Source organism: Aulonocara stuartgranti, assembly GCF_965226115.1.
Source record: "Aulonocara stuartgranti genome assembly, chromosome: 23".
Classification (NCBI taxonomy): Eukaryota; Metazoa; Chordata; class Actinopteri; order Cichliformes; family Cichlidae; genus Aulonocara; species Aulonocara stuartgranti.
In genome coordinates, this window is record NC_138958.1 from 47,990,719 (window position 1) to 48,018,493 (window position 27,775).

Consider the following 27,775-nt stretch of genomic DNA (forward strand, 5'->3'; position numbering starts at 1 on the left):
TAAAACATAAAAACACAAATTTCCACTGTGTGACAAGTATACTACTATACTAATAACAGTGTATAGTATACTATTGTACTATACACTATTATTAACATAGTATATTTTAACAGGGAATCTTGATCCTGTTACATTTGACTTCTGTTGAGCTTCTTGAATTGTCACCTTCAGTTCCTTTCATTTAGTCTTCCAGTGTCTTTGGTTTAAATGTATTTACCCTGATAACTGCATATGAAACAGTTCACCTCTTGTCACTCACTATTATCTGTTTGCCATAAAAGTGTTGGTGATGTGTTGGGAGAATCATTATTTTCAGTCTCTTCTTATAAACATAGTGAGGCAAAGATGTGGGTCGTGGTCCCTGATAATCAGACGTGTCTGTGTTCTGTTACATGTGACGTTAGAGAGGTTTTAGTGGAGATAAAAACAGGACCAACATCACTCGTGACTGCTTTCCTGTCTTCACAGTGTGTTTACTGGTGGAGCTCGTCCTCCTGTTGCATCTGTCACAGCTGTTACGCTCCTCTGTGACTCCTCCTCTGTCTGCTGTCACACTGCAGGAGTTTTTGGTCATGGCGTGTGAATAACTGCCGAGGTCGGCTAGGACGACGCCACCACTCGTTGTCAGACCCTGTCACGCTGTCTGGTGTCATCTTTAGCCGAGGTTATTAAGTACTTCAAAATGAAACCAGTCTCTGTTTTCAGTCTCCGCCCTCTTTTGCAGCTTTGAGCCAGGTTGTAACACCTGTTAAAGTCACCACCTGTTGTGACCGGGGAGTGAGATGAGTGTGAGAAAGATGAAAACAACGTCTCATTCTGACTAGTTACTGGGAACTGATGTGTGATGATGCAATAACAAAGATGACTGTTTCTATGATTTTCTGTTTTATTAATTGTTTTTATTGATGATAAGGACAGGCAGAGGAGATTGGATGGATTTACTTTGTTTTATTATTTTGCACTGAAATGGAGTCCAGTGTACAGTCCTTGGCGTTGCACATTTTAATATGTTTTAGCTGAGACTGTAGTGGGCACTCTTTAAATGTCGGGTCAGTTTGTCACGTTAGAGCCTATTTGTGCCTGTTAGTGCTGACGATGACTTCAGACCGAGCTGACTGAGGGGTCTAAGCTCATGATGCCACCAGCAACACCCGGGTCATGCTGCAGAGTTTTCAAACCCCGCTGACACTCGACATAATTTACTCAGGTTATATCAGGTGATCTAAGAAAGGCCGCTTAGAAAGAAAAGCGAGTGCACTGCTTTAAGTTTCTTGAAGATGTTTAATCCGAACATTCAGCTTCTTCACTTCTAAAACCAAAAAGTGGAGAGTCCCAGATTTTAATCCTAGTGGGAGTGTCCCTTAAGAGGGTCGCTGACCAACTATTGATCATGTGGCTCATCACATGAGCCAAGCTGTGAAAAAGGGTGTGGGTGATTATCAGCAGAGGTTTCGAGAGATGAAACGTCTTCAAGAAACTTAAAGAAGTCACTTTTCTTTCCAGGCTCCTTAGATTACCATGACTGTATGATGAGAACCTACACAGACATATCAGGTGAAGTTTTCAGTGTTTTGGTTCAGTTTAATGTAAAAATGGAGATGAAACACATATAAAGGCTGGTTTACACCACTGAGCCCTGCTCTAAAACACTGACACAGATCTGTCTGTGAAGCTGGCTTTAACAAATAAGAGCTTAAAGTTTTAAAAACGTGTTTAGCGCCAAACTGTCCACTTTACTGTCTGTAGCAGGAAGTGGCTGTTTGGCACTGAAACGGGAGAATCCAGCTGTTAGCCGTGATGTTGTGTTTGTAAAGCTCTTCATAAACGAGGACTGTGGAGGAGGAGAGCCTGTGTGAGTCAGGTGGTTCACCGGCCGAGTGTGTCAGCGGCAGAAACAGCTGATCAGCGCCGTTTTATGCAGTAAAATAATCTTTCTGTTCCCAAACACATCCACACAGTTTGCAACATAACAGCCCACTACATGCACATCACACCACAAATATGCATAAACCTAAACATAAAATATGCCCTGTACCTGTGTGATCCCTTTAAGTAACTCACAGAATATCAACACTAACGCCACAAGTTTGTTGGTATTTTAACATTTTGACCATTGATTTTGAATTAAAACCAACAGTTAAAATATTTTTGCACCAAAGGAAAGAGCAGCAGAAATATTAAGACAGATAAATCATTCTGTCTTCAGTCTCCATGAACAGCATCAACATCCTCTGGTGAAATTTCTCTTTCCTCCTTAAAATATATTAAATGTCAGTTTAATTCCAGATTAATGGTTAAAACATGTATGTCACATATGAACATCAGGAAATAAAGAAAAGTGACTGATTCAGTTCCATATATGCTCCAGGGAGGCGTTAAGGTTCATTGAAATTGTTCAGTTATTAAAGTTTAATCTGAGCCGAGCTGACTTCCTCAGGAACAAATAAACACCGAGATAAACTTCACCTTACAGATATAATCTAAATGAATCATATCCAATCTCAGAGAGTTGACAGTCAGCTGTGTGCTGGGAGACATGTTTGTCTGCAGTGTATGAGCTCTGACCGCTCCCCAAAAATGTCGGAGTGAATACATTAATATTAAAAGTGTAGCTGGTGACACAGAAACAGAGGATTTAAGAAGTTTAAGTGTAGGTCGGGTCCACACATGTCCAAACACCTGTGCGTAGACCTGCTTGTTACTCAGAAACGAACACTAATAAAATGGCCATAAGGCCAAAGCAATGGTTTTGACTGGTGTTGACCCCGCCCCCACCCTGAGTGTGGATGCTGAGAGAAGGGCCAGCTGTGAATATGAGGCTGTGGGAGCAGATGGAGAGAGAGTATGTCGGGGTATCCCAGTACAAACTTTACTGGGGTCAGAAATTAGACAGACTCCAGTTCCTTTGTTTGATTTATCTAGTTTGATGTTAGGAAAGAGATTCATGAGATGGAAAAACCTCCCAGTCTACTGAGATTCAGAAATGATTTCTACACATGGAAACTCCCTGAGTGGGAACAAAGAGTGTCCTGTCAGGAAGAGCATTTGGAATATGGATGTTGAGGATGTGACAGTGCCTGAAATCCTGCTGCTGTTCTGAACCATAGTTTCTGATCTGAAGGTCAAACAGAGTCATGATGGTTGTTTCTATTTGTTCCTTTTTAGTTTAGTTCCCCTGAAATCAGATGTGATATCAGCAGCTCTGAGTTCATTCATCATTATTGTCCAGTGATGAGATTTCTGCTCCGTTTGGTGACAGTCAGCAGATTTTTCCTGAGTGTGGACGTGAACAGTCGTACCTGACAGCAGCAGGTAGCAAACAGAGATCGTCTTTCCAGCTGGAACTCTTCACTGAGCTGAGCTCATTCAAAATGTTCTGGATTCAAGACAGGAAACAGTCCACATGTGTGTCTTCACTCTGACTCTGGATCAGATCTCACTGACAGACTGTGGACATTATGGAAGCCTAAATGTGACACCATCTTCCTCCTTCATCTGCAGATTAAAGCCAAACAAAGATTCTCATTAAAAGTCTGCAGGTCTGAGAGAGACTCAATCGTTGTGTCATGTCAAACACAGTAAGAGGAGCTGAAGCACAGATGTGAAGAGCAGATGTTCATCAGATTATGACCTCACTCTGTTTTGTCTTCATATACATTCAGTCTGTGTTTATAATGCAGACTTTCTGCTTTTATAATAACACATTTTATATTTTCTATAATCACAGACTGACTCAGTGTCGACTCTCAGAGACTCACTGTGAAGTTGTGGCCTCGGCCCTGAAGTCCATCCCCTCCCATCTGACAGAGCTGGAGATGAGTAACAACGAGCTGCAGGATTCAGCAGTGAAGCTTCTGTGTGCTGGACTGGAGAGTCCAAACTGTCGACTGGAGACTCTGAGGTGAGTTCACTGACTGCAGCTGTTGTTGTTTTTCTATATTTCAGGCTACAGAGACTTTGAGCTTGTGTGGAAACAGACAGAGAAAAGAAAGACATGAATGTCAAAGCTAATAAAGGTGAAGTTAGGAGCTGTGATGATGTTCATGTATCAGAAGCTGATCTGGCTGCTACAGAGACGACCCACACAGCTGCTGTGGTGAGGTTTGTGTTAAAGCAGAGGAACACAGGCCCAAACGTGACAGCAAAGCAGGTTTCAGGCTCTGTGAGAGGATTTCAAACAGAAGCTGGAGAAGAGAAAGGACTACAGAAAGAAGGCAGCTGAGACCAGTCCAAGTTTTTCCATGGAGCCCAGTCTAACATTCATTTATACACTAACGTACAGAAGTGAACGGGAAAATGAATCCATAGTTTCAAATGTAGAAATAGTTCTCAGTTCATTTACAGAGTTTAATACAGTTCATGAGGAAATGTTCAGTTCGATTCAATTCGATTGGAATCTGGGAAATTTTGCCTCAGACAGAAATATTATAATTCAGTACATTTACATATTTTTGTATCTATAAAAGGGAAGCTGGCACTTTCGAGACTTTATCAAATGTGTGAGCATCACAGCAGAGGCCTTTGTGTCAACGTAGCTGAAGATAAAACACAGAAAAACATGAAGGTGATTTTCCTGTTCTGGGATTTTATAGAAATATTCTGCAGTAGATCAAAAACGAAAGAAAACCATGAATCAACACATGAACATTACCTGATGCTGCTGAAGTGAAGCAGAGCAAAGTTACAGTGTTTTTGTTAAAGACACAACTGAGCGTTTTGCAATTTGCATAATTTTAAAAAGTTTAAATTTGTTCAGTATTGAACAGCAGAAATTAGGTTTTCTTTTCGAAAGCAAGTAAAAGGAAAAAAACAGCGGCCGACAGCGCTGTAAACAACGGTAGACTTGTGCGTAACAAGCAAGCGAATAATGCAGAAAACAGATTTTAAACAGGAAACTGTTCTTGAAGTACAGAGAGAGAGAGAGAGAGAGAGAGAGCTGTGCATGAAGTGTGATTTTATCCTGGTGGAAGCAAAACAGCAAAAGTCAGAGTGAGTTCATGACGATGTTTATGTGAAGCGTAGTTTGGATCTTCTTTTGCTGCTGGTTCAGTCAATATTGTTTGGAGAGAGATAAAACTAACAGCTTTAGAATCAGCGCAAAAAGGACGTAAACACAAAGCGTGGACCCGCCGAAACATCAGAATCGGCGAGCTGTCGGCTTTCAGCCCCGACCGTGTCTGTGCCGTCAGTGAGAAAGGCGACATCTCACTGATTCTGATGTGTCGGCGGGTCCGAGCTTTGTGTTTACGTCTCTGTGCAGAATCCGTGTTCCTGCTCTCATTCACTGTTTCAGCTGTTTGGTGGTTGTTAAAGTTTTGTGAGGTTTAACCTGAGATTCTGACATTTCGGGCAAAATAAATTAATATTAAAAAATTGATTCAGGATTTTAATTAATCAATATCACGTTATCCAAGCCAGAATCGATTTTAATCGATGAATCGATTATTAAAACCCACTCCTAATTCAAAGCACTGAAGCATCGACTTGTTCCATTATCCAACAATGAAAACAAGAAACACAGACAGCTGGCCTTCAAAGTAAAAGCTGCTCCTTTTGAAACATGTTGGTGGTAAAATGTAAGAAGAGCTGAAGCACATAAATGATCTACGTGCCAAAATATTAAACACAGTTGATATATTTGTGTGAGTGTTGTGATTCAGGTGTAGATGTAATAATGTACATATAGCAGAGTTTCCTCTTCTAGATCAGCTGATCAGAGTCAGGCCAATCAGCTCTGAGCATGCTCAGTCTGAGTTATGGAGCCACATACTATGATTCACCATGGCAACGGCATGAGCAGAGGCTCCGTGTGAATCCAGAGGAGCAGGAACATGAATGATGACAGTAGATGTTTGTGTGAAAGTGCTGGAAGCAAATGAGTGTGTGATGTTCTTTCAGTGTTGCACTTTGTAGACGCTCCCTGAGCACTGGTCTCACAGCCAGCTGCACATAGAGACCAGTGTTGTTAGTCCAGGTCAGAAGATGACTTGTTGGAATGAAAATGAGCTTGTAGTTTGTCTGCTTTAATAATGTGACTGGAAAAAGGTGTTGGACTTCAAATATGTCCATTTCTGTCACACTTCACCTTTAAAAGTGAAGCCATGTGGTTCCTGGAAGGAAAAACACGACTTTTTCAAGTCTTTGTCCTGTTTTTATGAGAAATGTACGACTTTAATGTGAAACATTCAGAGTTTTTTCTCTTGTTGTGTTTGTTTGAAGCTGCTTCCTGTTGGCTTCAGCTGTTTGGAGTTTCCATTTTCTAAACTTCTACATTCTGAACCTTCTTCAGCTCTGAACAAATGATGAAACACTGAATGATTTCAAGCACTTTGTCTAATAAACTTACATCTTTCATTCTTTATACAGATTGAAGAGCTGTGGTTTGTCAGATATTGGCCTTGATTATCTGGCAGCAGCACTGAAGTCCAACCCCTCGTATCCCACAGAGGTGGACCTGAGTGGAACCTACAGCAACCTGAAGGATCCAGGAGTGAAGCATCTGTGTGATTTCCTGGAGAATCCACGATGTCGATTTGAAACTCTGAGGTCAGTCAGCATGTTTTAGTTGTGCTGAAATGAATATGATGTGAAAGTTGTGCTGACACTAAACTGCAGACATCAGGCTGATATTATACTGATCCACACTGAGGATCTTCATGGTAAAGTCTGTTTTCTTCTTCTCTGGTTTAGTCCATTGACTGCAGCAGAACAATGTTCACATTTCAAACAGTGATACTCAACGTATGGCCCGCGGCCCACACGCGGCCTGCCCACCTTTCCTGATTCAGAGAGAGGGGACCCTGATTAACTGTGTAGCTTCTTCCTCACAGTTCTAAGTATCAGACACAACAATGAATAATCCACAGCTGACTGTCTTTAGCAGGTCAAAGGTCACGGCACACAGCTCTCTGTGAAACAGTTTGGAGCAGGAATTCTTGCACATTTACAAACTGACACTGCTGCACGGCATGCTGGGTAATGCTAGCTGCTCAGGTATGGGTGTGCTAACGGCTGTGAGACTCTGTGGCTGCAGAACACCGAAGAAGAGAAAAGAGAGGTGGAGGATGAAGAAAAGAGGCGGAGATGAAGCAGAAGTTAAGCTCCAGAGAGGAAATGTTTCTGTGTGGGTGGGTGATAGGTTTGTAGCTTGAACCTATTCGCTGGAACGTTGAAGACAATATAATTACACAGCAAGCAAGACACGAAGTAGGCAAAGTTCTTCTTGTTACTCATTCAATTCAATTCAATTCAATTTTATTTATATAGCGCCAAATCACAACAAAAGTCGCCTCAAGGCGCTTCATAGATACAGAGAAAAACCCAACAATCATATGACCCCCTATGAGCAAGCACTTTGGCGACAGTGGGAAGGAAAAACTCCCTTTTTACAGGAAGAAACCTCCAGCAGAACCAAGCTCAGGGAGGGGCGGGGCCATCTGCTGGTTGGGGTGAGAGAAGGAAGACAGGATGAAGACATGCTGTGGAAGAGAGACAGAGGCTAATAACAGATATGATTCAATGCAGAGAGGTCTGTTAACACATAGTGAGTGAGAAAGGTGACTGGAAAGGAAAAACTCAATGCATCATGGGAATCCCCGGCAGCCTACATCTATTGCAGCATAACTAAGGGAGGATTCAGGGTCACCTGGTCCAGCCCTAACTATATGCTTTAGCAAAAAGGAAAGTTTTAAGCCTAATCTTAAAAGTAGAGATAGTGTCTGTCTCCCGAATCCGAACTGGAAGCTGGTTCCACAGAAGAGGGGCCTGAAAACTGAAGGCTCTCCCTCCCATTCTACTTTTAAATACGCTAGGAACAACAAGTAGGCCTGCAGAGCGAGAGCGAAGTGCTCTAATAGGGTGATATGGTACTACAAGGTCATTAAGATAAGATGGGGCCTGATTATTTAAGACCTTGTATGTGAGGAGCAGGATTTTGAATTCAATTCTGGATTTAACAGGAAGCCAATGAAGGGAAGCCAAAACAGGAGAAATCTGCTCTCTCTTTCTAGTCCCTGTCAGGACTCTTGCTGCAGCATTTTGGATTAGCTGAAGGCTTTTCAGCGAGTTTTTTGGACATCCTGATAATAATGAATTACAGTAGTCCAGCCTGGAAGTAATAAATGCATGAACTAGTTCTTCAGCGTCACTCTGAGACAGGATATTTCTAATTTTAGAGATGTTGCACAAATGGAAGAACGCAGTCTTACATATTTGTTTAATATGTGCGTTGAAGGACATGTCCTGGTCAAAAATGACTCCAAGGTTCCTCACAGCGTTACTGGAGGCCAAGGTAATGCCATCCAGAGTAAGAATCTGCTTAGAGACCATATTTCTAAGATTTTCAGGGCCGAGTACAATAACCTCAGTTTGATCTGAATTAAGAAGCAGAAAGTTATGCATGAGGGAGACCTGCCTGGAGCCAAGTGTCGTTCCCCATAGCACTCCTTTTATTGTGGTTACATGAATATGCATAGGGTCATTAACATATGACGTCTACATAGGTATACATGTGAACAAAGAATACTGTTTGTGTGTGTGTGTGGGGGGGGGGGTCAGAGTGTGACCCCATAAATGACTTCCCTAAACCTGCTGGTCTGGAAGTCCAACAGTTCATCTAAACAAAAGGCACTTAGCCTAAAACAGATATAGATACGTTTATCCTGCCATAAAACAATAAAACAAGGTACGACCTCTTCCCATGCTCCCAGGATGTAGGCGTGCATTCCAGTGTGGAATACACACCAAGCCTTTGCAGCCTGCTAAAGATCACACATCCTATCAGTACACAATTGATTATACACCTCTAAGCATAAATGACAATCAACAATACAAAACCTAACAGCGGGGCTCAGGCAGCTCCGCCCACACAGTGACAGTGAAGCAGGTGAAGAGTAATAAATGAAGACAGCAGACAGGATTTGATAAGCTGATGTACAAACATGTAGAAACGGGTCCATACAGACTGAAGCGTGTCTCCTTTGCATCTTCCATATTTGATACTGAGAGTTTCCAGAAGAGCAAACATCAAACACGCCTCCAAACATGTGACGAGTCAGACTGACATCATTTCTACAGAGAACAGTGTGAGCTCTCAGCAGCTCACTTCAATAAGAAGGACAAAGTGCAGCAGGAATGACTAAACCCACTAACAATCTGATATCCCCGTGTTCCTGTTGTTCTACAGCATCATCATTAATGCTGCTCCACCACCATCACTGCAGCTGACCAATCAGCTTCTGTCACGTCATGTGACGCTCTGTGACTCAGACTGGAGAAATGCTAAATGGCTAACCTGAAGCTAACCTGAGAAACAGTCAAAGTACTGATGATTCCTACAAAGTGTGTGTGTTCAGTATGAGATGAGTGTGAACGAAACCATGGAGGAGCGGGCCGTGGCTGCTCTCACACACGTTTGCTGCAGGGGCGGAGCTACAGAAATGTTCATAGGGGGCAAAATCAAAGCCATTATTGTTGACACATATGCAGCTGTTACATCCTGTAATATGCATTAAATATGGTTCAAATACATTAAATGCATTAAATATACATGTTTCATATAAATACAGTCTACAACGGTGTTTCCTTCAGCCCACATAAGGAAACAGTTGAGTCAGATAAAGACAGAAGGCCTTTTCCACGTCCATCTGCTCAGTGTTAAAGTGCTGATGATGTTCAAGCTCAGGCAGCAGGAGGGATTTCTAAGCATCCTTCACTGATCCACAACAAAGGTCCAGAGTTTGATCCCTCCTAGTAGGACAGGAAACATACTGATAAGAGTTTCAAAGTGTCTTTGTAAGCAGACATGATTGAAATGAGCCAGTCTGAGTTTGGTTCCTGCAGTTTGTGCTTCATAAACAGAGCTGAAGCAGAGGCAGCGTGTGCCTGCAGGTGAATGTACACTGCTGTTATAAGAGCTGTGGAAACTCAGGTCAAAAGGACGTAACCACACTGCTGACAGTTCCAGGACATTCACAGAGTTACAGCATGAACTGCAAACATGAATAATGACAGTAGATGATTGTGTGAAAGTGCTGGAAGCAAATGAGTGTGTGATGTTCTTTCAGTGTTGCACTTTGTAGACGCTCCCTGAGCACTGGTCTCACAGCCAGCTGCACATAGAGACCAGTGTTGTTAGTCCAGGTCAGAAGATGACTTGTTGGAATGAAAATGAGCTTGTAGTTTGTCTGCTTTAATAATGTGACTGGAAAAAGGTGTTGGACTTCAAATATGTCCATTTCTGTCACACTTCACCTTTAAAAGTGAAGCCATGTGGTTCCTGGAAGGAAAAACACGACTTTTTCAAGTCTTTGTCCTGTTTTTATGAGAAATGTACGACTTTAATGTGAAACATTCAGAGTTTTTTCTCTTGTTGTGTTTGTTTGAAGCTGCTTCCTGTTGGCTTCAGCTGTTTGGAGTTTCCATTTTCTAAACTTCTACATTCTGAACCTTCTTCAGCTCTGAACAGATGATGAAACACTGAATGATTTCAAGCACTTTGTCTAATAAACTTACATCTTTCATTCTTTATACAGATTGAAGAGCTGTGATTTGTCAGATATTGGCCTTGATTATCTGGCAGCAGCACTGAAGTCCAACCCCTCGTATCCCACAGAGGTGGACCTGAGTGGAACCTACAGCAACCTGAAGGGTTCAGGAGTGAAGCATCTGTGTGGTTTCCTGGAGAATCCACGATGTCGATTTGAAACTCTGAGGTCAGTCAGCATGTTTTAGTTGTGCTGAGATGAATATGATGTGAAAGTTGTGCTGACACTAAACTGCAGACATCAGGCTGATATTATACTGATCCACACTGAGGATCTTCATGGTAAAGTCTGTTTTCTTCTTCTCTGGTTTAGTCCATTGACTGCAGCAGAACAATGTTCACATTTCAAACAGTGATGCTCAACGTATGGCCCGCGGCCCACACGCGGCCTGCCCACCTTTCCTAATTCAGAGAGAGGGGACCCTGATTAACTGTGTAGCTTCTTCCTCACAGTTCTAAGTATCAGACACAACAATGAATAATCCACAGCTGACTGTCTTTAGCAGGTCAAAGGTCACGGCACTCAGCACTCTGTGAAACAGTTTGGAGCAGGAATTCTTGCACATTTACAAACTGACACTGCTGCACGGCATGCTGGGTAATGCTAGCTGCTCAGGTATGGGTGTGGTAACGGCTGTGAGGCTCTGTGGCTGCAGAACACCGAAGAAGAGAAAAGAGAGGTGGAGGATGAAGAAAAGAGGCGGAGATGAAGCAGAAGTTAAGCTCTAGAGAGGAGCTGTCACTGTCACTCAGGCAGCTCCGCCCACACAGTGACAGTGAAGCAGGTGAAGAGTAATAAATGAAGACAGCAGACAGGATTTGATAAGCTGATGTACAAACATGTAGTATGATGGTGGCAGCTACAGAAACAGGTCCATACAGACTGAAGCGTGTCTCAGTCTGAATGTACACTGCTGTTATAAGAGCTGTGGAAACTCAGGTCAAAAGGACGTAACCACACTGCTGACACTTCCAGGACATTCACAGAGTTACAGGATCATTTGTGAACATAAAGACAGAAAGCTCATCCAAATCCTGGGATTAAAAGTCTGTCCTGGTGGTGTCCAGTCAAACACGTCTCTGTGAAAGCTTCAATCCAACAGGCTCCAAAGTCCTTCTGCTCATTTCCTCGCCGGGTTCTTGATGCTCCTGTACCATCTCTCTGTCATCCTCCTCGCTCCCTCTTTGCACTCACAGTCTTTGTGCATCATTAACACTCACATGTGGAAAACCAAAGTTTTACTGGGCAGAAGATGATCATCAGTGACTCTGTCTTTAAAACACTCTTGTTAGAAATGTACGACTTTAATGTGAAACATTCAGAGTTTTTTCTCTTGTTGTGTTTGTTTGAAGCTGCTTCCTGTTGGCTTCAGCTGTTTGGAGTTTCCATTTTCTAAACTTCTACATTCTGAACCTTCTTCAGCTCTGAACAGATGATGAAACACTGAATGATTTCAAGCACTTTGTCTAATAAACTTACATCTTTCATTCTCTATACAGATTGGAGCGCTGTGATTTGTCAGAGATCAGCTGTGATTATCTGGAAGCAGTGCTGAAGCTCAACCCTTCGTATCCCAGAGAGGTGGACCTGAGCTACGACAAGCTGCAGGATTCAGGAGTGAAGCAGCTGTGTGTTCTTCTGGAGAATCCACAACATCAAATTGAAACTCTGAGGTCAGTCTCCACGTTTTAGTTGTGCTGACACTGTCGATCTGTGGAACTAAAACCTTTATACAGGAAGTCTGGTTCAGCTCTTTGTAGACCTTCTAATCTCTGATGCTCTGAGTCTTACTCAGTAGATGATGCAGAGTTGTGAAGCCGATGTGGGTGAGGACACTCGCCCAGCTCTAACTACTTTGACGTCCAGGCGGCTTCCCTGCTTGTCCTGATACAAACAAACCTGAGTAACCTTGCAGGTCAGATCTCATCAGTCACACCTGTTATGGCAGCTCTCCTCTAGATTGTAGTTCTTGTTAACCTGGGATGGTTTTAGAAGCCTGGACCACAGACTGCAAGGGAAGATATTACTGGGAAAGGCCAAAGCAACCTATTAGACCCATTAAACACTAACATAGATGAATACTCAGATTTAAACCTTTATTGTTTCACAAAGGGTTAAAAAGGGAACGTCCACAGTTTAGACTGCAGCAGATTTTATTAAAGCAGTTTGACAGGAGCAAAGCAAAAACACAAAGAATAAGTGTTTCACATATTAATACATATAACATAATAATAAAAGAAAAGCAAAATAATGATAAAAAAGAATGAAAAAGTTGTCCAGAGCAGCAGGATGTCTGAGGTCTGCAGAAACACAAAAACACAGCAGCTAAAAATAGTTGTTGAAAGAAAACGAGGTGGGAGCTGCTGATTCCTGAGCTTTGATACTGGATTAGCTTCAGTAGTTATTCCCATCACTGCTGTAGGAGCTACATTTAGTCACAGCTGATTGTCTTTGACCAATCAGAAGACTACTGTTGTAAAAACAAGCAGACAAAGAACCAATGAGAGTGAAGAACAGGATAAAGAGCTCGTGTGATGGAGGCAAAGCAATAATCAGCAGACTGTAGCAGTTTCTATCTGGATGAAAGTAGAAGGAGCTCAGCGGAGCTCAGTCCCATATCTTTGGTTAGAAACAACATCAGTGATTTCCTGCTGCTCGAGATGATTCCAGCAGCTCTCATTACAGCAGCTGATGAGAGAAACAGCTGATGGCTCACAGCTCGTACACTGTTGGATCTCCAGATGTTCACGTGGCTGAAGTCTGTGAAGAAACTGTGGTCCACGTAGTTCACACGGCCTCAGATTGGACCGAGCTCCCTGGATCACTGCAGCATCCTCAGCTGGTACATGGACGTCTCTGCTCCTCAGTCTTGGAGCCCCTGCAGGTCCGTCCACACCACCAGGGTCTTCTCACTCACCTTTCCTTTGTCCTCGTCCTTCATCGGCCGTGCTGTGTCTTTGTTCCTGCGGTGTTGTTCCCACGATGCAGCGCTGATGTTCCCTCCTTGAATGCACAACAAGTACGGTGCTGGTCTTTCTCGGGTGGAGCAGAGACAGATTGAAGTCTTTCAGGCTTTAGTGCCGACTTCCCTGACAGAGGCTGGACTCCATGGTCTGCACAGGAGGCTTCTACACTGTGTGGAGGTGACTCCTGGACTCGAAGACAGGCTGCAGGTACATGTGTGATGAAGAGGAGCTACAGCAGTGTGATGGAGCTGCAGGTGTGAAGGAAGTCCTGCTGTCCTGTCCCACCCTCATCTTTGCTTCCTCTGTCTTCTCTGGACTTGTCCTCCTGTTTCAGAAACAGCACTGCTTCATGCCGAGGGTGGACGGGAGCGTTGGCTCTGATTCTTTTACCGTCCACCACAAGGAGACACTGATGCTGACCTCCTGATTCATCTGCATGTGTTCTGCTTCACACTGCTCACCTCCACCAAAGACTTCACAAACATCTTCTTTCTTTGAGTCCAGTTTGTCCCACAAACACTTCCAAATCTCCTCCTCTGAGATTCTGCAGCTTCTTGCAGTGTGACTCAGCTGACTTCTGACAGACCACAGACTGGCACAGCATCCACATGTGTCTCCTTTCAAACAGGCTCTTGATGTTTCCTCCCACATCATTCTGGCCTCTCAGTCTCCTTTGTTCTCCAGCTCTGTAGCTCCAGCTGGTGAAGCTTCAGTTTTCCATGTTGGTAACAGTAAACTACAGCCTCTGCTGTCAGCTGGGTAACTAAACAGAGCTGCAGCACGTCTCTGCGGTGGTGCTACATCCAGCCTGCAGACGGCCGTCTACATGTTGTAGTGGTTTACAGTCACCAGGGGGCGCTGTCCCAGCCATGCAGGCAGTGGGCTGCTCTGCTTGTGCTGTTGTTGGTGAAGCTGAAGTGAAAGTGATAGGTTTGTAGTTTGAACCTATCCACTGGAACGTTAAGGACAATCTGCTACGCAGCAAAAAGCAAGACACAAGGCACCAAAGTTCTCTGGTTTACTCATGCATGAGGGAGACCTGGCTGGAGCCAAGCGTCGTTCCACCACTTGACCACCATCAGACTCTCAGCCAGGCTCCCCATAGCACTCCTTTTATTGTGGTTACATGAATATGCATAGGGTCATTAACATATAGCATCTCACATAGGTATACATGTGAACAAAGAATACTGTGTGTGTGTGTGTGTGTGTGTGTGTGTGTGTGTGTGTGTGTGTGTGTGTGTGTGTGTGTGTGTGTGTGGTACTGCTGATCAAAGGGTCATATAACATCCTTGGTCAGGAAGAGGGTAGACCCCCCTTCACCCTAGATGGTTCACCCTAGATAACATGGTGAGGAAGTCCAGCAGTTCATCTAAACAAAAAGCACTTAGACTAGAACAGACGTAGCTACGTTAATCCTGCCATAAAACAATAAGAGAAGGTACGACCTCTCTCGTGCTCCCAGGATGTGGGTGTGCATTCTAGTGTGGAATACACACCAAGCCCCTGCAGCCTGCTAAAGATCACACATCCTATCACTACACAATTGATTATACACCTCTAAGAATATATGGTTAAATATTTCCTAATACAAATGACAATAATAAAATCTAAACCCATCAGAAAGCGAGAGTTAAAACCCTGAACAGTGTCCACTGAGCTTCTCATGCTCTTCTCATGCTCAAAGAAGTTTAACAGGAAGGACGACTCGTCCATCAGGCGTCCAGCTGTCCGTGACCGTGTCCACAGCAGAGTGTGACCGAGGCTTCATGCTAACACGCACACATGAAGCTAATACCACCACGAGCAGCTGCTCAGTGGATTTGGAGGACAAATGTCTGCAGCTTCTCACAGGCAGTATGCAGAATGTGGATCTCCACAAAGACTGTGGAGAGCTCGTCCCACACTCTAAATCCACACTTGTCTGCACAAAACTTCTCACACGTTCCCGTCACAAGTGTCTTCTAAGTGAAGCTACCAGGTTCAGGTCCAGCTTGTTTATCTGGAGCTGCAGGAGATGATCCATCCTCACAAAGCAACACAGCAGATATGCAAACACACAACACAACCAAAGGATTCTCTCTGCATGTCTGTGGCTGATGCTGCTGGAACGAAGCTGTTTGAAACCTTGTTGTTCTGCACTTTGGGACCAGAAGAGGAAACTGAAGCTCTGTGCAGAGGGTCCAATGGAAGCAGCCAAGCGCTGTAAGTGTCTGCTGTACAGGGATACTGGTTCAGCTGTGGCTCAGTTTCACAGTGTGACTCAATAAAAGCAGCAGGAAATCAAAGCTTGATGCTTTCATCAGTGTGGAAATAAGAAAGTTTCCTGTGACAGACGCTGGAGCTCTTTCACTCTCAGCTTCAGTTTCAGCTTCAAACTTCTTCCAACATGTTTCTAACACGGCCACATTCCACCTTAATGGAGCTGATATCTTGTGCATCAGCACATTTTCTAAAGGCAGCGATCACATCTTTAGTTTTGGATGTTTAACTGCAGATTGTTTATGTGTTTATAGCACATTAATTACAGCAGCAGCGTTGACCACAGTGCTGTACAAGAATCCAAGATAACTATTAAAATAACTCCTAATATTAATATCACACATCAAATATCAAATAACTCTCATGCTGTATTAAAAGCCAGTGAATACAAATGTGTTTTCAGAGCAGATTTACAGAGACTGACAGCAGGAGCTGGGGCTGTTCGATAGAACGATGTATATATGATGACCATATGAAAACGTCTATCGTTTCATATCACGCTCTTTGTTTCCTGCTTATGTGTTTGTGTTTTCCAGATAAAGCTTTCAAAATAAATCTGAAGATCCTGTTTAGAGTTTTCAAAATAAACACAATACAGTACTGCGGTCGCTGGTTTATCGAGTTACGTTCTAAAAATAAGTCTCAGAATGAAGTAGCAGCTTTATGTTTTACAAGTATTATAGAAGTTTTAAGGCAGTTAAACCCTCACTGCACACTTTCTACACTTTTCTCAGACAGGCATGAACATTTTCACACTTTTCTCTCTTGTTTAAACAAAGTTCAAACCTTCATAGAAAAATAAGTTCATTATTAAAGAGTGAAAGCAAAGTGTTTCTGAAATGTGTCAAATCAGCCTTTGCTGGCATTAAATGAGCTTCTGTGTGAGGAGCACTCGTCCATGGCCTGGGCTCCTCGCTGTCAGGTAAAGTTTCATAAAGCTTTTGAGTTTTTCTGCAGATAATGTTGGTGTCCAGCACGATGTTCTTTTTCCTGCGGTCACTGAGCCACAAAGCCAAAGCTGACTCCATCCTTACGATGTTCTTGTTGTGGACAGTTACAACCTTTTTGCCTCCTTGTTGAAACTATGATGGTCAGCATCTTCCTCTGCCTTTGGCTGCTACCACAGGTGCAAAACGTCTCGTCATCATTGTTGTTTGTTGGGACAAAACGTACAAACATACAGTGCAGCACTGCAGAGTCACACTGCTGTAAATTTGAACACATTCTGTACTGTACAGGAGACACGGCACGAGATTGGCTGACAATGGTCTACAGCCAATCAGGACGCAGAACACAATGCGCTGTAAAAAACAAAAACATGCAAAATTGCACAAAAAAGATCAGCGAAACAGCGAGGCCGCCAAAGGTGAACTGTGTTACAGCGAGGGACCAGCGTATATGTGGTTGTTGGGACAATAAATGTCTTTGAGCTTGTGTCAGAAGACGAGCTGCAGCTTTCTGGACCAGCTGCAGTCTTGCCAGGCAGGTCCCACTAACTCCAACATATAAGGAGTTACAATAATCCAGCTGGGACGTCATGAAAACGTGGATCGCCCGTTCAAGGTTTTTAAAAGATATAAATGATCTCACCTTAGATAAAAGCCTCAGTTTGAAGAAAGACCGCTGTACAACTGAGCTCAGCTGTTTTTCAAATTGCCGTCAAATATAAGCCCCAAATGTAATAATGCGATTTAATAAAAGAGCTGAACCAGTCTAATAGAGCGCCCTTGATGCCGCCATGCTCCAATGGTGAGGTCAAGATGCTGTGGTCAACGCAGCGGTCAGATCCAAAAGCACAGCTGAGTCTCCTGATCAGTGGCTGATAAAAGATCATTAAGAACTTTTCAAAGTGCAGTTTCAGTGCTGTGAAGAGCTTTAAAACCAGACTGAAACCTTTACAACAGATTGCAGCTGAACAAATATAATCTTTTACAAAATCTTCGACAGGAAGGGAAGCTTTGAAATAGGCCTGAAGTTTGAGCGGACAGAGGATCCAGATCAGGTTTTTAGTACAGGCTGTACAACAGCATGTTTAAAACAGGCTGTACAACACCTGAACTAAGACTGCTGTTAAAAATCGCTAAGATGTCGGAACCAACAACCTTTAAAATCTTTTTAAACACGTGTTGGAACAACTTCATTTGGACAAGATGATGTCTTTATAGCATCACATCGTTCCTCCACCTGATCAAACCACACAGGCTCAAACTGATCAAAAACAGCTGAGCAGGTGAATATTTTAGCCCCGGTGCGATCTCGGGCGAGAGTATCGATGATGGCCAAAGGGCAGCGTCCAGCTCTACGGCCGCTGAAGAGCAGACTCAACAGACGCGCGTGATGTGGATCCTACTGCTCTAAAACTGGAGCTTCTTCAATCCATTAAAGAGGACATTAGTACGCTGTTAAAAGAAGAAGTCAGAAATGCATTGAAAGAAGATTTTGACAATATAAGGGCTGACGTGCAAGGACTGAGAAATGAGATCGCTAACAGCATGGCGGCGACGTGCGGCGAAGTTGATGGAGTAAAGGTTAGAGTGAAAGAAGCTGAGGATGGGCTGTCAATGTGGAGCGATGAGGTGACCACCCTGCAGTCTACAGTAGAGAGTATGAAGGAGGAGCTGTCTGACCTGAAGGATAAATGTGATGAAGGCAGGAAGCGGAGAGCTAACATCCACATCATAGGGATCCCAGAGGGCCTGGACTCGAGCTCCTCCACGGCTGTATCCGTGCTACTACGTGAAGTGCTGGGTATGGATAAAGACGTTATTGTCGACCGCTCACACAGGAGCCCTATCCTGAGAAAGCCAGCTGGTGACCCGCACGCCGTCATAGCCGAGCGTCACTACTACCAGGATTGTGTGGCTACGCCGTGCCAGGGCCCAAGCCCCGCTTGAGTTTAACGGACAACCTATTGCAATATTACGACTGGGCGATATGACCCAAAGTTCATATCTCGATATTCTTTAGCTGGATGGCGATATACGATATATATCTCGATATTTTTAAAGCCAGAAAGTTCGAACAAAAAGAGAGTTCTTAGTCAAAGCTGTGTCCCAAATCTCACACAGGCACATTTATTAACATACAGCGTAGATGTACATGAAACAATTACTCAGAAATAAATGATCAGCATTTATTAAATAATAATGCTCCATAAATAAAAGAAAACAATGTTGTGTTTGTGCATAACAAAAAGCTCACAATCGTGCAGTCAAAATGTAAACAGACGCTGAGCATAATAACAAGCAGCTGCTCTGTTCCCAGGTTCTACTGCGTGACTGACAGCCTGGAGTTTGAAACCCTCTTTGTAACCGTGTCTCTTACAGGTGCCATTTATGGTCCTTATACACACTCAATACAGTAATATTACGTTGAAGCAGAGTACGTATCACTCCGTGAGGCTCCTCGTAGCTGTAATGCTCCAACAATCCATCAAGCGGTGCGGCCTCGTAGCTGAGCAAAGTCGTACCAAAACATCTTTTGAAAGGTTTCTGAGCGCCGTGTAGCACATAAAATCGGTTCGAGGTCAGTAAGCACAACCAGAATTCATCCATAAGGCGCACTGTCGATTTATGAGAAAATTACAGGATTTTAAGTGCAGAAAATATAGTTTATGGTTTTCCTTTGATCTTAGCAAATATCTACGCCTCTAATTGGGACGATCACAGATTTTTCACTAATGTCTTTGCGCGGCTCCCCAATATGTCATCACACAATATCATCTTTGAGGGAGACCTAAACTGCTCATTATCTGCTATGGACCACAGTTCACACAAAAGTACACTTAGTCCAAAGTCAGCATGCGTCATTCAGAGCTTTCTTGATAATTATGGGCTGGCTGATGTATGGAGATTTCATAATCCTGCTTCACGTCAATACTCTTTTTTTTCTAATGTCCATAAAACATATATTTGTATAGAAAAACGTCTCCCTTTAGTTACAGAATGTGATTATAAGACTCTGGTGATTTCTCCTCTTGTTTTTTCAATGTGTATTCCTGATGCCTGCTCCAACTATCAGCCATGGAGATTCAACTCAGTGTTGTTAGCAGATGAAGAGTTTGTCAGTTACAAAAGGTCTCAAAGAGATTTTTTTTCTATCAATCAGACCCCAGAGATGTCATCATCAGTTTGTCTGCTTTAATAATGTGACTGGAAAAAGGTGTTGGACTTCAAATATGTCCATTTCTTTCACACTTCACCTTTAAAAGTGAAGCCATGTGGTTCCTGGAAGGAAAAACACGACTTTTTCAAGTCTTTGTCCTGTTTTTATGAGAAATGTACGACTTTAATGTGAAACATTCAGAGTTTTTTCTCTTGTTGTGTTTGTTTGAAGCTGCTTCCTGTTGGCTTCAGCTGTTTGGAGTTTCCATTTTCTAAACTTCTACATTCTGAACCTTCTTCAGCTCTGAACAGATGATGAAACACTGAATGATTTCAAGCTCTTTGTCTAATAAACTTACATCTTTCATTCTTTATACAGATTGATGGGCTGTGGTTTGTCAGAGATCAGCTGTGATTATCTGGCAGCAGCACTGAAGTCCAACCCCTCCCATCTGAGAGAGCTGGACCTGAGCGACAACTACAAGCTGAAGGATCCAGGAGTGAAGCATCTGTGTGGTTTCCTGGAGAGTCCAGGATGTAAACTTGAAACTCTGAGGTCAGTCAGCATGTTTTAGTTGTGCTGAGATGAATATGATGTGAAAGTTGTGCTGACACTAAACTGCAGACATCAGGCTGATATTATACTGATCCACACTGAGGATCTTCATGGTAAAGTCTGTTTTCTTCTTCTCTGGTTTAGTCCATTGACTGCAGCAGAACAATGTTCACATTTCAAACAGTGATACTCAACGTATGGCCCGCGGCCCACACGCGGCCTGCCCACCTTTCCTGATTCAGAGAGAGGGGACCCTGATTAACTGTGTAGCTTCTTCCTCACAGTTCTAAGTATCAGACACAACAATGAATAATCCACAGCTGACGGTCTTTAGCAGGTCAAAGGTCACGGCACACAGCAGACAGTCAGAAATATTCTAACTCTGATCATTTATCAGTTGTGACACTGTGAGACTTGATCAGAGGTGTGATCATCACAGCAGAGGCCTTTGTGTCAAAGTCACTGAGGATCAAACAGAAACACATGAAGCAGATTTTCCTCTTCTGGCTTTTTATAGCAGATAACCTTCAAAATATTCTGCAGTCGATCAAAAACTGAAGCAAACCATGAAGCAACATGTGAACATGAGCTGATGCTGCTGAAGTGAAGCAAAGTTACAGAGGTTTGATTACAGACACAGCTGAGAGTTTGTAATCTGTCATCATTTTAAAAAGTTTCCATGGAACAGCAGAAATGAGGCTTTACTGTCAGAGGCCGACAGCACTGAACACAACAGCAGACTGGTGGCTAATAAACAGTGAATGATGCAGAAACAGATGTTTGAAGCTGTTCTTGGAGTACACTGAGAGAGAGAGAGCTGTGCAGGCAGGAACAGCCAAAGTCAGAGAGAATTCATGAGCATATTGATCAAACGTGAAGCAGAGTTTGGATCTTCTTTTGCTGCTGCTTCACTCAGTTTTGGTTGGAGACAGATGAAACCTGCAGCTTCAGGATCTGTGAGCTGTCCACTTTCAGCCCCGACGGCGTGTCCGTGTACGTGCCGTCGAGTGAACGATCCACGCTCTGTGTTTCCATCTTTGTGTGTTTAGCTGCTCTCATTTACTGTTTTATCTGTTTGCTGCTTGTTGAAATAGTTTGTGAGCTTTAACCTGAGATTCTGGCAAAATACATTTATATTAAACATCGATTCAGGATTGAATGAATCAACATCGTTTTATTCAAATTAAAACCATTTAAATGGGAACATGAATTTTTTACAGCCGCCTCTAATGCTGGGTAATGTCAGCTGGTCCATGTGCAGCTGGCTGTGAGGCTCAGGGAGCGTCTACAAAGTGCAACACTGAAAGAACATCATCCATAAATATTGAGTAAGAACTGGACTCTCATACAGCGAGACTCAAATGCCTTTAAACATCAGCTTATCCTGCTGATCCAAGTCCAACACTGAGTTTGTAAAAACATGTTTGTCAATCATTTTGTTTGGTTTCTGAGGAAAATGATTCAATAAGTTGCTGCTAATACACAACATTTCATCATATTTCCTCATAAGCCTCTTTTGTCTGACCATTTGATCCCATTTGAATTTGCAATAAAGGATCCACAGAGTTTGGTGACAATAATGACAGTAGATGTTTGTGTGAAAGTGCTGGAAGCAAATGAGTGTGTGATGTTCTTTCAGTGTTGCACTTTGTAGACGCTCCCTGAGCACTGGTCTCACAGCCAGCTGCACATAGAGACCAGTGTTGTTAGTCCAGGTCAGAAGATGACTTGTTGGAATGAAAATGAGCTTGTAGTTTGTCTGCTTTAATAATGTGACTGGAAAAAGGTGTTGGACTTCAAATATGTCCATTTCTGTCACACTTCACCTTTAAAAGTGAAGCCATGTGGTTCCTGGAAGGAAAAACACGACTTTTTCAAGTCTTTGTCCTGTTTTTATGAGAAATGTACGACTTTAATGTGAAACATTCAGAGTTTTTTCTCTTGTTGTGTTTGTTTGAAGCTGCTTCCTGTTGGCTTCAGCTGTTTGGAGTTTCCATTTTCTAAACTTCTACATTCTGAACCTTCTTCAGCTCTGAACAGATGATGAAACACTGAATGATTTCAAGCACTTTGTCTAATAAACTTACATCTTTCATTCTTTATACAGATTGAAGAACTGTGGTTTGTCAGAGATCAGCTGTGATTATCTGGCAGCAGCACTGAAGTCCAACCCCTCCCATCTGAGAGAGCTGAACCTGAGTAATGACTTCTTGTCTTCGACTAAGAACAACAACCTGCAGGATCCAGGAGTGAAGCATCTGTGTGGTTTCCTGGAGAGTCCAGGATGTAAACTTGAAACTCTGAGGTCAGTCAGCATGTTTTAGTTGTGCTGAGATGAATATGATGTGAAAGTTGTGCTGACACTAAACTGCAGACATCAGGCTGATATTATACTGATCCACACTGAGGATCTTCATGGTAAAGTCTGTTTTCTTCTTCTCTGGTTTAGTCCATTGACTGCAGCAGAACAATGTTCACATTTCAAACCTTCAAAGAAGAAGAAAAATCCTCCACTGGAAAATTCACTGTGAAACTCTCAAACTCTTCATTGCACCTTAAAGTCTGTCTGACACTGAAATCCAAAGCTAAATGTGCGTTTGCTTTACAGACAGCAGTCCAACACAAACATACACACATCATCCAAAACACAGTCCAACATCCAAATCTCCTCCACTGCCAGCATGAATGATGGGAAAGAGAAGGAGGAACACTCTGACATTCAGGGTTAGAATGAGTTTCATCAAGCAGACTGTGAAGATCAAAGCTGCATTAGAAAGCTTACATGAATGAATGAGTGGACAGAAGTGGACAGAGATCATCTGAAGCACTTCAAAGGCTTTAAATCAGCACATTTCTCTTTATTCTTTATCAACTCTGTTAGTTTCTCTCAGTTTTCTGTGGAATGAAGCTAACAGCAGGCTAATAAGATGCTGACCAATAGGTTTCTATTAAAGGTTGTAATTTGTATATGAAAAAGTGCTTTGGCTCAGCAGGGATCAGCTTACAGGTAGAATACAGCTGCTGGATGGGATTAGCATGTCATAGCTATCTACCAAACTGCTAACTGGGGGATTTCAGGCCATCTATGGATCATTTTTGCTAACTGTTTATTCAGCTTAGGCTCACAGGGCTGCAGCCTGTGCCCTAGCTGTCATAGGGCAAGAGGCGTGGTCCACCTGCACAGGTGAGCAGTCCATCACAGGGCCAACAGAGAGCGACAGAGAAGCACTCCCTCACATCCACACCTACAGCCAATGTAGAAGCACCAATGAACCTAAGCAGCATTTCATTGGACTGTGGGAGAACATCCAACCTCCACAGAAAGGCCCAGCTGACCAACAAGCTTCAACCTACAACCTTCTTGCTCTAAGGCACTAGTGCTAACCACTTTTGCCCATTTCAGCCCAAATCCTGCATCTTCCTGTTTCTGACTCCAGGCCAGCTCCACTAACACTTTCTCATCAGACACTGCCACCTAGTGGAGGAAGTCTTAGTTCCATTTGAAGCTTCAGATTACAGTTAGTTCCTTTACAAAGAGGTGGAGGTGGTGGGGCCACAGCACCATCATCACTGAGTGCCATAGGACACTTAACCTTTGTTTCCATATGCTGGGAACTTCCTGTTGTTCCAAGGAGGACTGGAAAATGTGTGAAAATCTCCCAGTCAGTTCCTCACAGCACACTTCAATCATTTCCCTCCCACAGCATCAGGACCAGGGCTTTTTCTCTCTTTGGTCCCACTAAGAGATTTCCACACAAACACCTCGTCAGTGGGACTCTCAGAGCTACCAGCCCTTTGCTACAATCACAAAGCTCTTCATTGAAATCAATGATATCAAAGCTGGAATCAAATGAGTCCAAGTCTTCTGCTGATTCAGCATCACATTCATCTTTGCTCCTTGTTCTGCATCCCCACCATGGACTTCATTCCTTTCCAAGCCAGCCTTGAGTGTCCTTTATTCAGCTCATCCTCTGCTTTACTTTTACACCTGATTTTAGCTGCTTTATCTCTCTTTCAACAGGTTTCTGTGCCTCAATCTTTTTCTTCTCTCCCTCATAACAAGACAGCTTCTTCTGCCTGAGAACATGTTGGAGTGATTTACTATTCCAGGGCTGCTTATTGGGGAAAATACTTCCTGTTTGCAAAGTAATCCCCATTTTTCCCAGAAAGAAATGTCAGTAGAAATCGATGATCTAAGTGAGAACATGAGCCTTTAAAAAGTCCCAGTGGGTGCAGTCAAAGCAGTCCCTCAGTCCCAGTATAGAGTCTTTGGTCCAGACTGGAACAACTGTGTGCCCAGTTTGAGCTCTCTTCAGTGCTGTGACCTGACAGACCCAGAGGGGCCATCACATCACATTTAGAAGCTCCCCTGATGGAGCCACAACACATGTCCAATACTTAGTCTGTCTTGTTGGACCAACTGGAAGAAATGATTCAAGGACTTAGTCACAGAACAGAGATTCAAATCTCCAAAATCCAACTGGCTGCATCAGGACATATAGTCTGAAACTCTGCACAGTTTCCTGTTTGAAGCTGCTTCCTGTTGGCTTCAGCTGTTTGGAGTTTCCATTTTCTAAACTTCTACATTCTGAACCTTCTTCAGCTCTGAACAGATGATGAAACACTGAATGATTTCAAGCACTTTGTCTAATAAACTTACATCTTTCATTCTTTATACAGATTGAAGAGCTGTGGTTTGTCAGAGATCAGCTGTGATTATCTGGCAGCAGCACTGAAGTCCAACCCCTCCCATCTGAGAAAGCTGAACCTGTATGGAAACAACCTGAAGGATCCAGATGTGAAGCAGCTGTCTGATCTTCAGCAGAGTCCAGACTACAGACTGGAGACTCTGGTGTAAGTAGAGTGATGGAGTGAGTGGGTGGTGCTGTCAGCAGTATTGTACTAAACACAGTCAGTATGAAACAAAGATCCAGTGTTTCCTGTAAAGCTGCAGCTTCTCAGTGAAGCTGTGAGAGGAGAACGATGACAGGCTTCAGGATTGGACACAAACACTTCCTGTTTCTCACCTTTATGGTCACCATAGTAACGGCTGACACGCTCTGATCAAACACTGTCAACAGCCAATCAGCTCTCTGAACAAAGCAGCACGCAGACCAATGACTGCATTGATTTCCAAGTTTAAAGCAGTGAAGAACACAGTCTGTAGGTGAGGAAGAATTTAGTGAGAGCAGATGTTTGGATGGAATTCCTCCAGTTAACAGCTGGAACCGTCCATCTGGATTGTTGGGCTTGTTGTTGGGGTTCCTACAGAGCTCAGAGTGGACACACCAAGGTTCTTCTAATGAATGAAAGTCCAAACTCAAACTAGGAGGGAAAAACATTTTCAGCAACTTCAATAAAAATCCAAAGATTAGAAAAAGTGAAGCAACAATGAGTCCTAGTACAGTCCCAGCACTGACGTCCCTGCTGCTCTTTATACTGGATGTGCTGCATCACTGACTGACAGCTGATGAAGAGTCTCTGGAAACACTCGTTTATCTCCTCTGCTCTTCCTCCTTCTCTCTGCAGGTGGAGGCCATGATGGTAAACAGGACGGTGTGTGTGCTGAGAGAGGAGCAGCTGTGTCCTGATGATCCAGAGAGGTTGAAGCAGCAGCAGCTTGTGTGTAGAGACGCTCTGACTGGGCCATGTTACTGGGAGGTGGAGAGGAGAGCTTCATCCAGCAGTGACTGACAGAGGAATGAAGTGCAGATGACTGTCAGTGCTGCAGAGTGAACTGCTCTGAGAACAGCTCCACTGTCAGACACAATGTAGAGTCCAGCATCAGCCCTGTGTGTCCCTCTGGATCTGACAGAGGATCATCAGTGTATCTGGACTGCTCTGCTGCTGCTCTGTCCTTCTACAGTCTCTGCACAGTCTCTGTCTCACTCTGGAAAGATTTTACAACTTGTTGTAATTACAGAACGTTAATATAATATTCAAACATGTGATCTTCTCTTTATTTCTGAATCTTTACCAAATAAAGAAAAACCAAACTAACAAACAGAAGCTGTCGTGTCCTTTTTCACCACATCTGTGAATCTTTTCTGTGTTTTTCCTCTTTTCCTCCTTCCTGCAGCTCCATCTTCATCATTCTGTGTCCAGTATATGTGAACACGTCCAAAGCATCTGAGCCTCATGTTACCCGTTTGTGTGAGTTACGCCTGTCGTTGTGTTGTGGTGTATAAATAAGGGGCAGGAGACAGCGCTGGATCTCTGAGTTCTTTACTCTCAATTTCTGCAACATCTGCAATATATAGAAATGCAAACCTGTGAGCTGTGTGTGTTGTGCGTCTGCTCGGCCACCTCTCCTCCGGCCGTGCTGGAAGCAGCTGTGCGTTTGACAGTTTTATCGACTCGACAATAATCGAACAAATTAAATGTTCAAAAATATCAACTTAAGCACTTCAAAGTCAACAAAAAGCTTAAAACAATGAAATAATATTTCACTGAAAAAACAACAGCTCATAAGAACGATACACAAAATAATACAGAAACAAACAAATAAAAGTTATTAACCAGGATCCATGTTTTTGTCACAAACACTGAATCAGCTGATTCACTCTTTATGTTTCTGAGTTTGTTTTGTGATTATAGTTCTGGTTTCTGTTTCTGTGTCTTCACTGTGTCCCACGTCTCCTTACTTTGGACTCTGTGTTATATTTCCTGTTTTACTTTGACAGTCCTGTGTTACTGTTTCCTGTCTCGTGTGTGTAATTGGTCCCAGCTGTGTTTCCCTCCTGCCTCCCGTTCCCTGATTACTAAACTGCGTCCACGCCGCCGCCGCTCCTCTCCACAGCTGGATTCCAGGATTTCAGAGCATCCAGCTGTGGTGAGTGATGGAGACACTTTCTCTGCTCCCTCAGTAATCAGGACAGTTTATTGAACATCAGAGGACATAAAGGACTGTTTTTCACCTGCCCGTTCTGAACCTGGACATTAAAGACTGCTGGCTTCAAGGACATTAATCCCAGTGTCAGCCAGCCAATAACAGCCTGTGTTTTTCAGCTCTTTAGGAGTCAGAAATGAGAAAGACACAGACTGCTAACCTCTCCCTGCAGGAAATAAGCTCCGCCTCTTCCTTTCCTGTATATGAGTGATTCTGACATGAGACACAATGAGTTTCCTGTTTATTGTGACTTAAAGCGAGCAGCAAAGACACTAAACTGTGTGTTTCCAGCTGAAGCTGCTTTTTGTGTTGCTCCCACAATCCTGTCTGAAACAGTCAGTGAGGAAAACTCAGTTTATGCTTCCAAGCTCATTGTGAGAGGGCACATTGTGTTCCTGCAAGTGCTGATTTTGTCTGCATCCCTGAGTTTAGTGAGCTGCCTCCAAGGACTTGTG

General features: G+C 43.2%; 1 protein-coding gene across 1 annotated transcript in view; it reads left to right on the forward strand.

The window, feature by feature from the left end:
• LOC309701484 (NACHT, LRR and PYD domains-containing protein 12-like) overlaps positions 1–27,775 on the forward strand; it is a 1,104,110-nt gene that overhangs the window by 986,717 nt on the left and 89,618 nt on the right. Inside the window, exons 16-17 of the mRNA XM_082525720.1 lie at positions 20,255–20,431; positions 22,539–22,736. Of these exons, the coding sequence (XP_082381846.1) occupies positions 20,255–20,431; positions 22,539–22,736 (375 nt within the window). The remainder of the gene's footprint in view (positions 1–20,254; positions 20,432–22,538; positions 22,737–27,775) is intronic.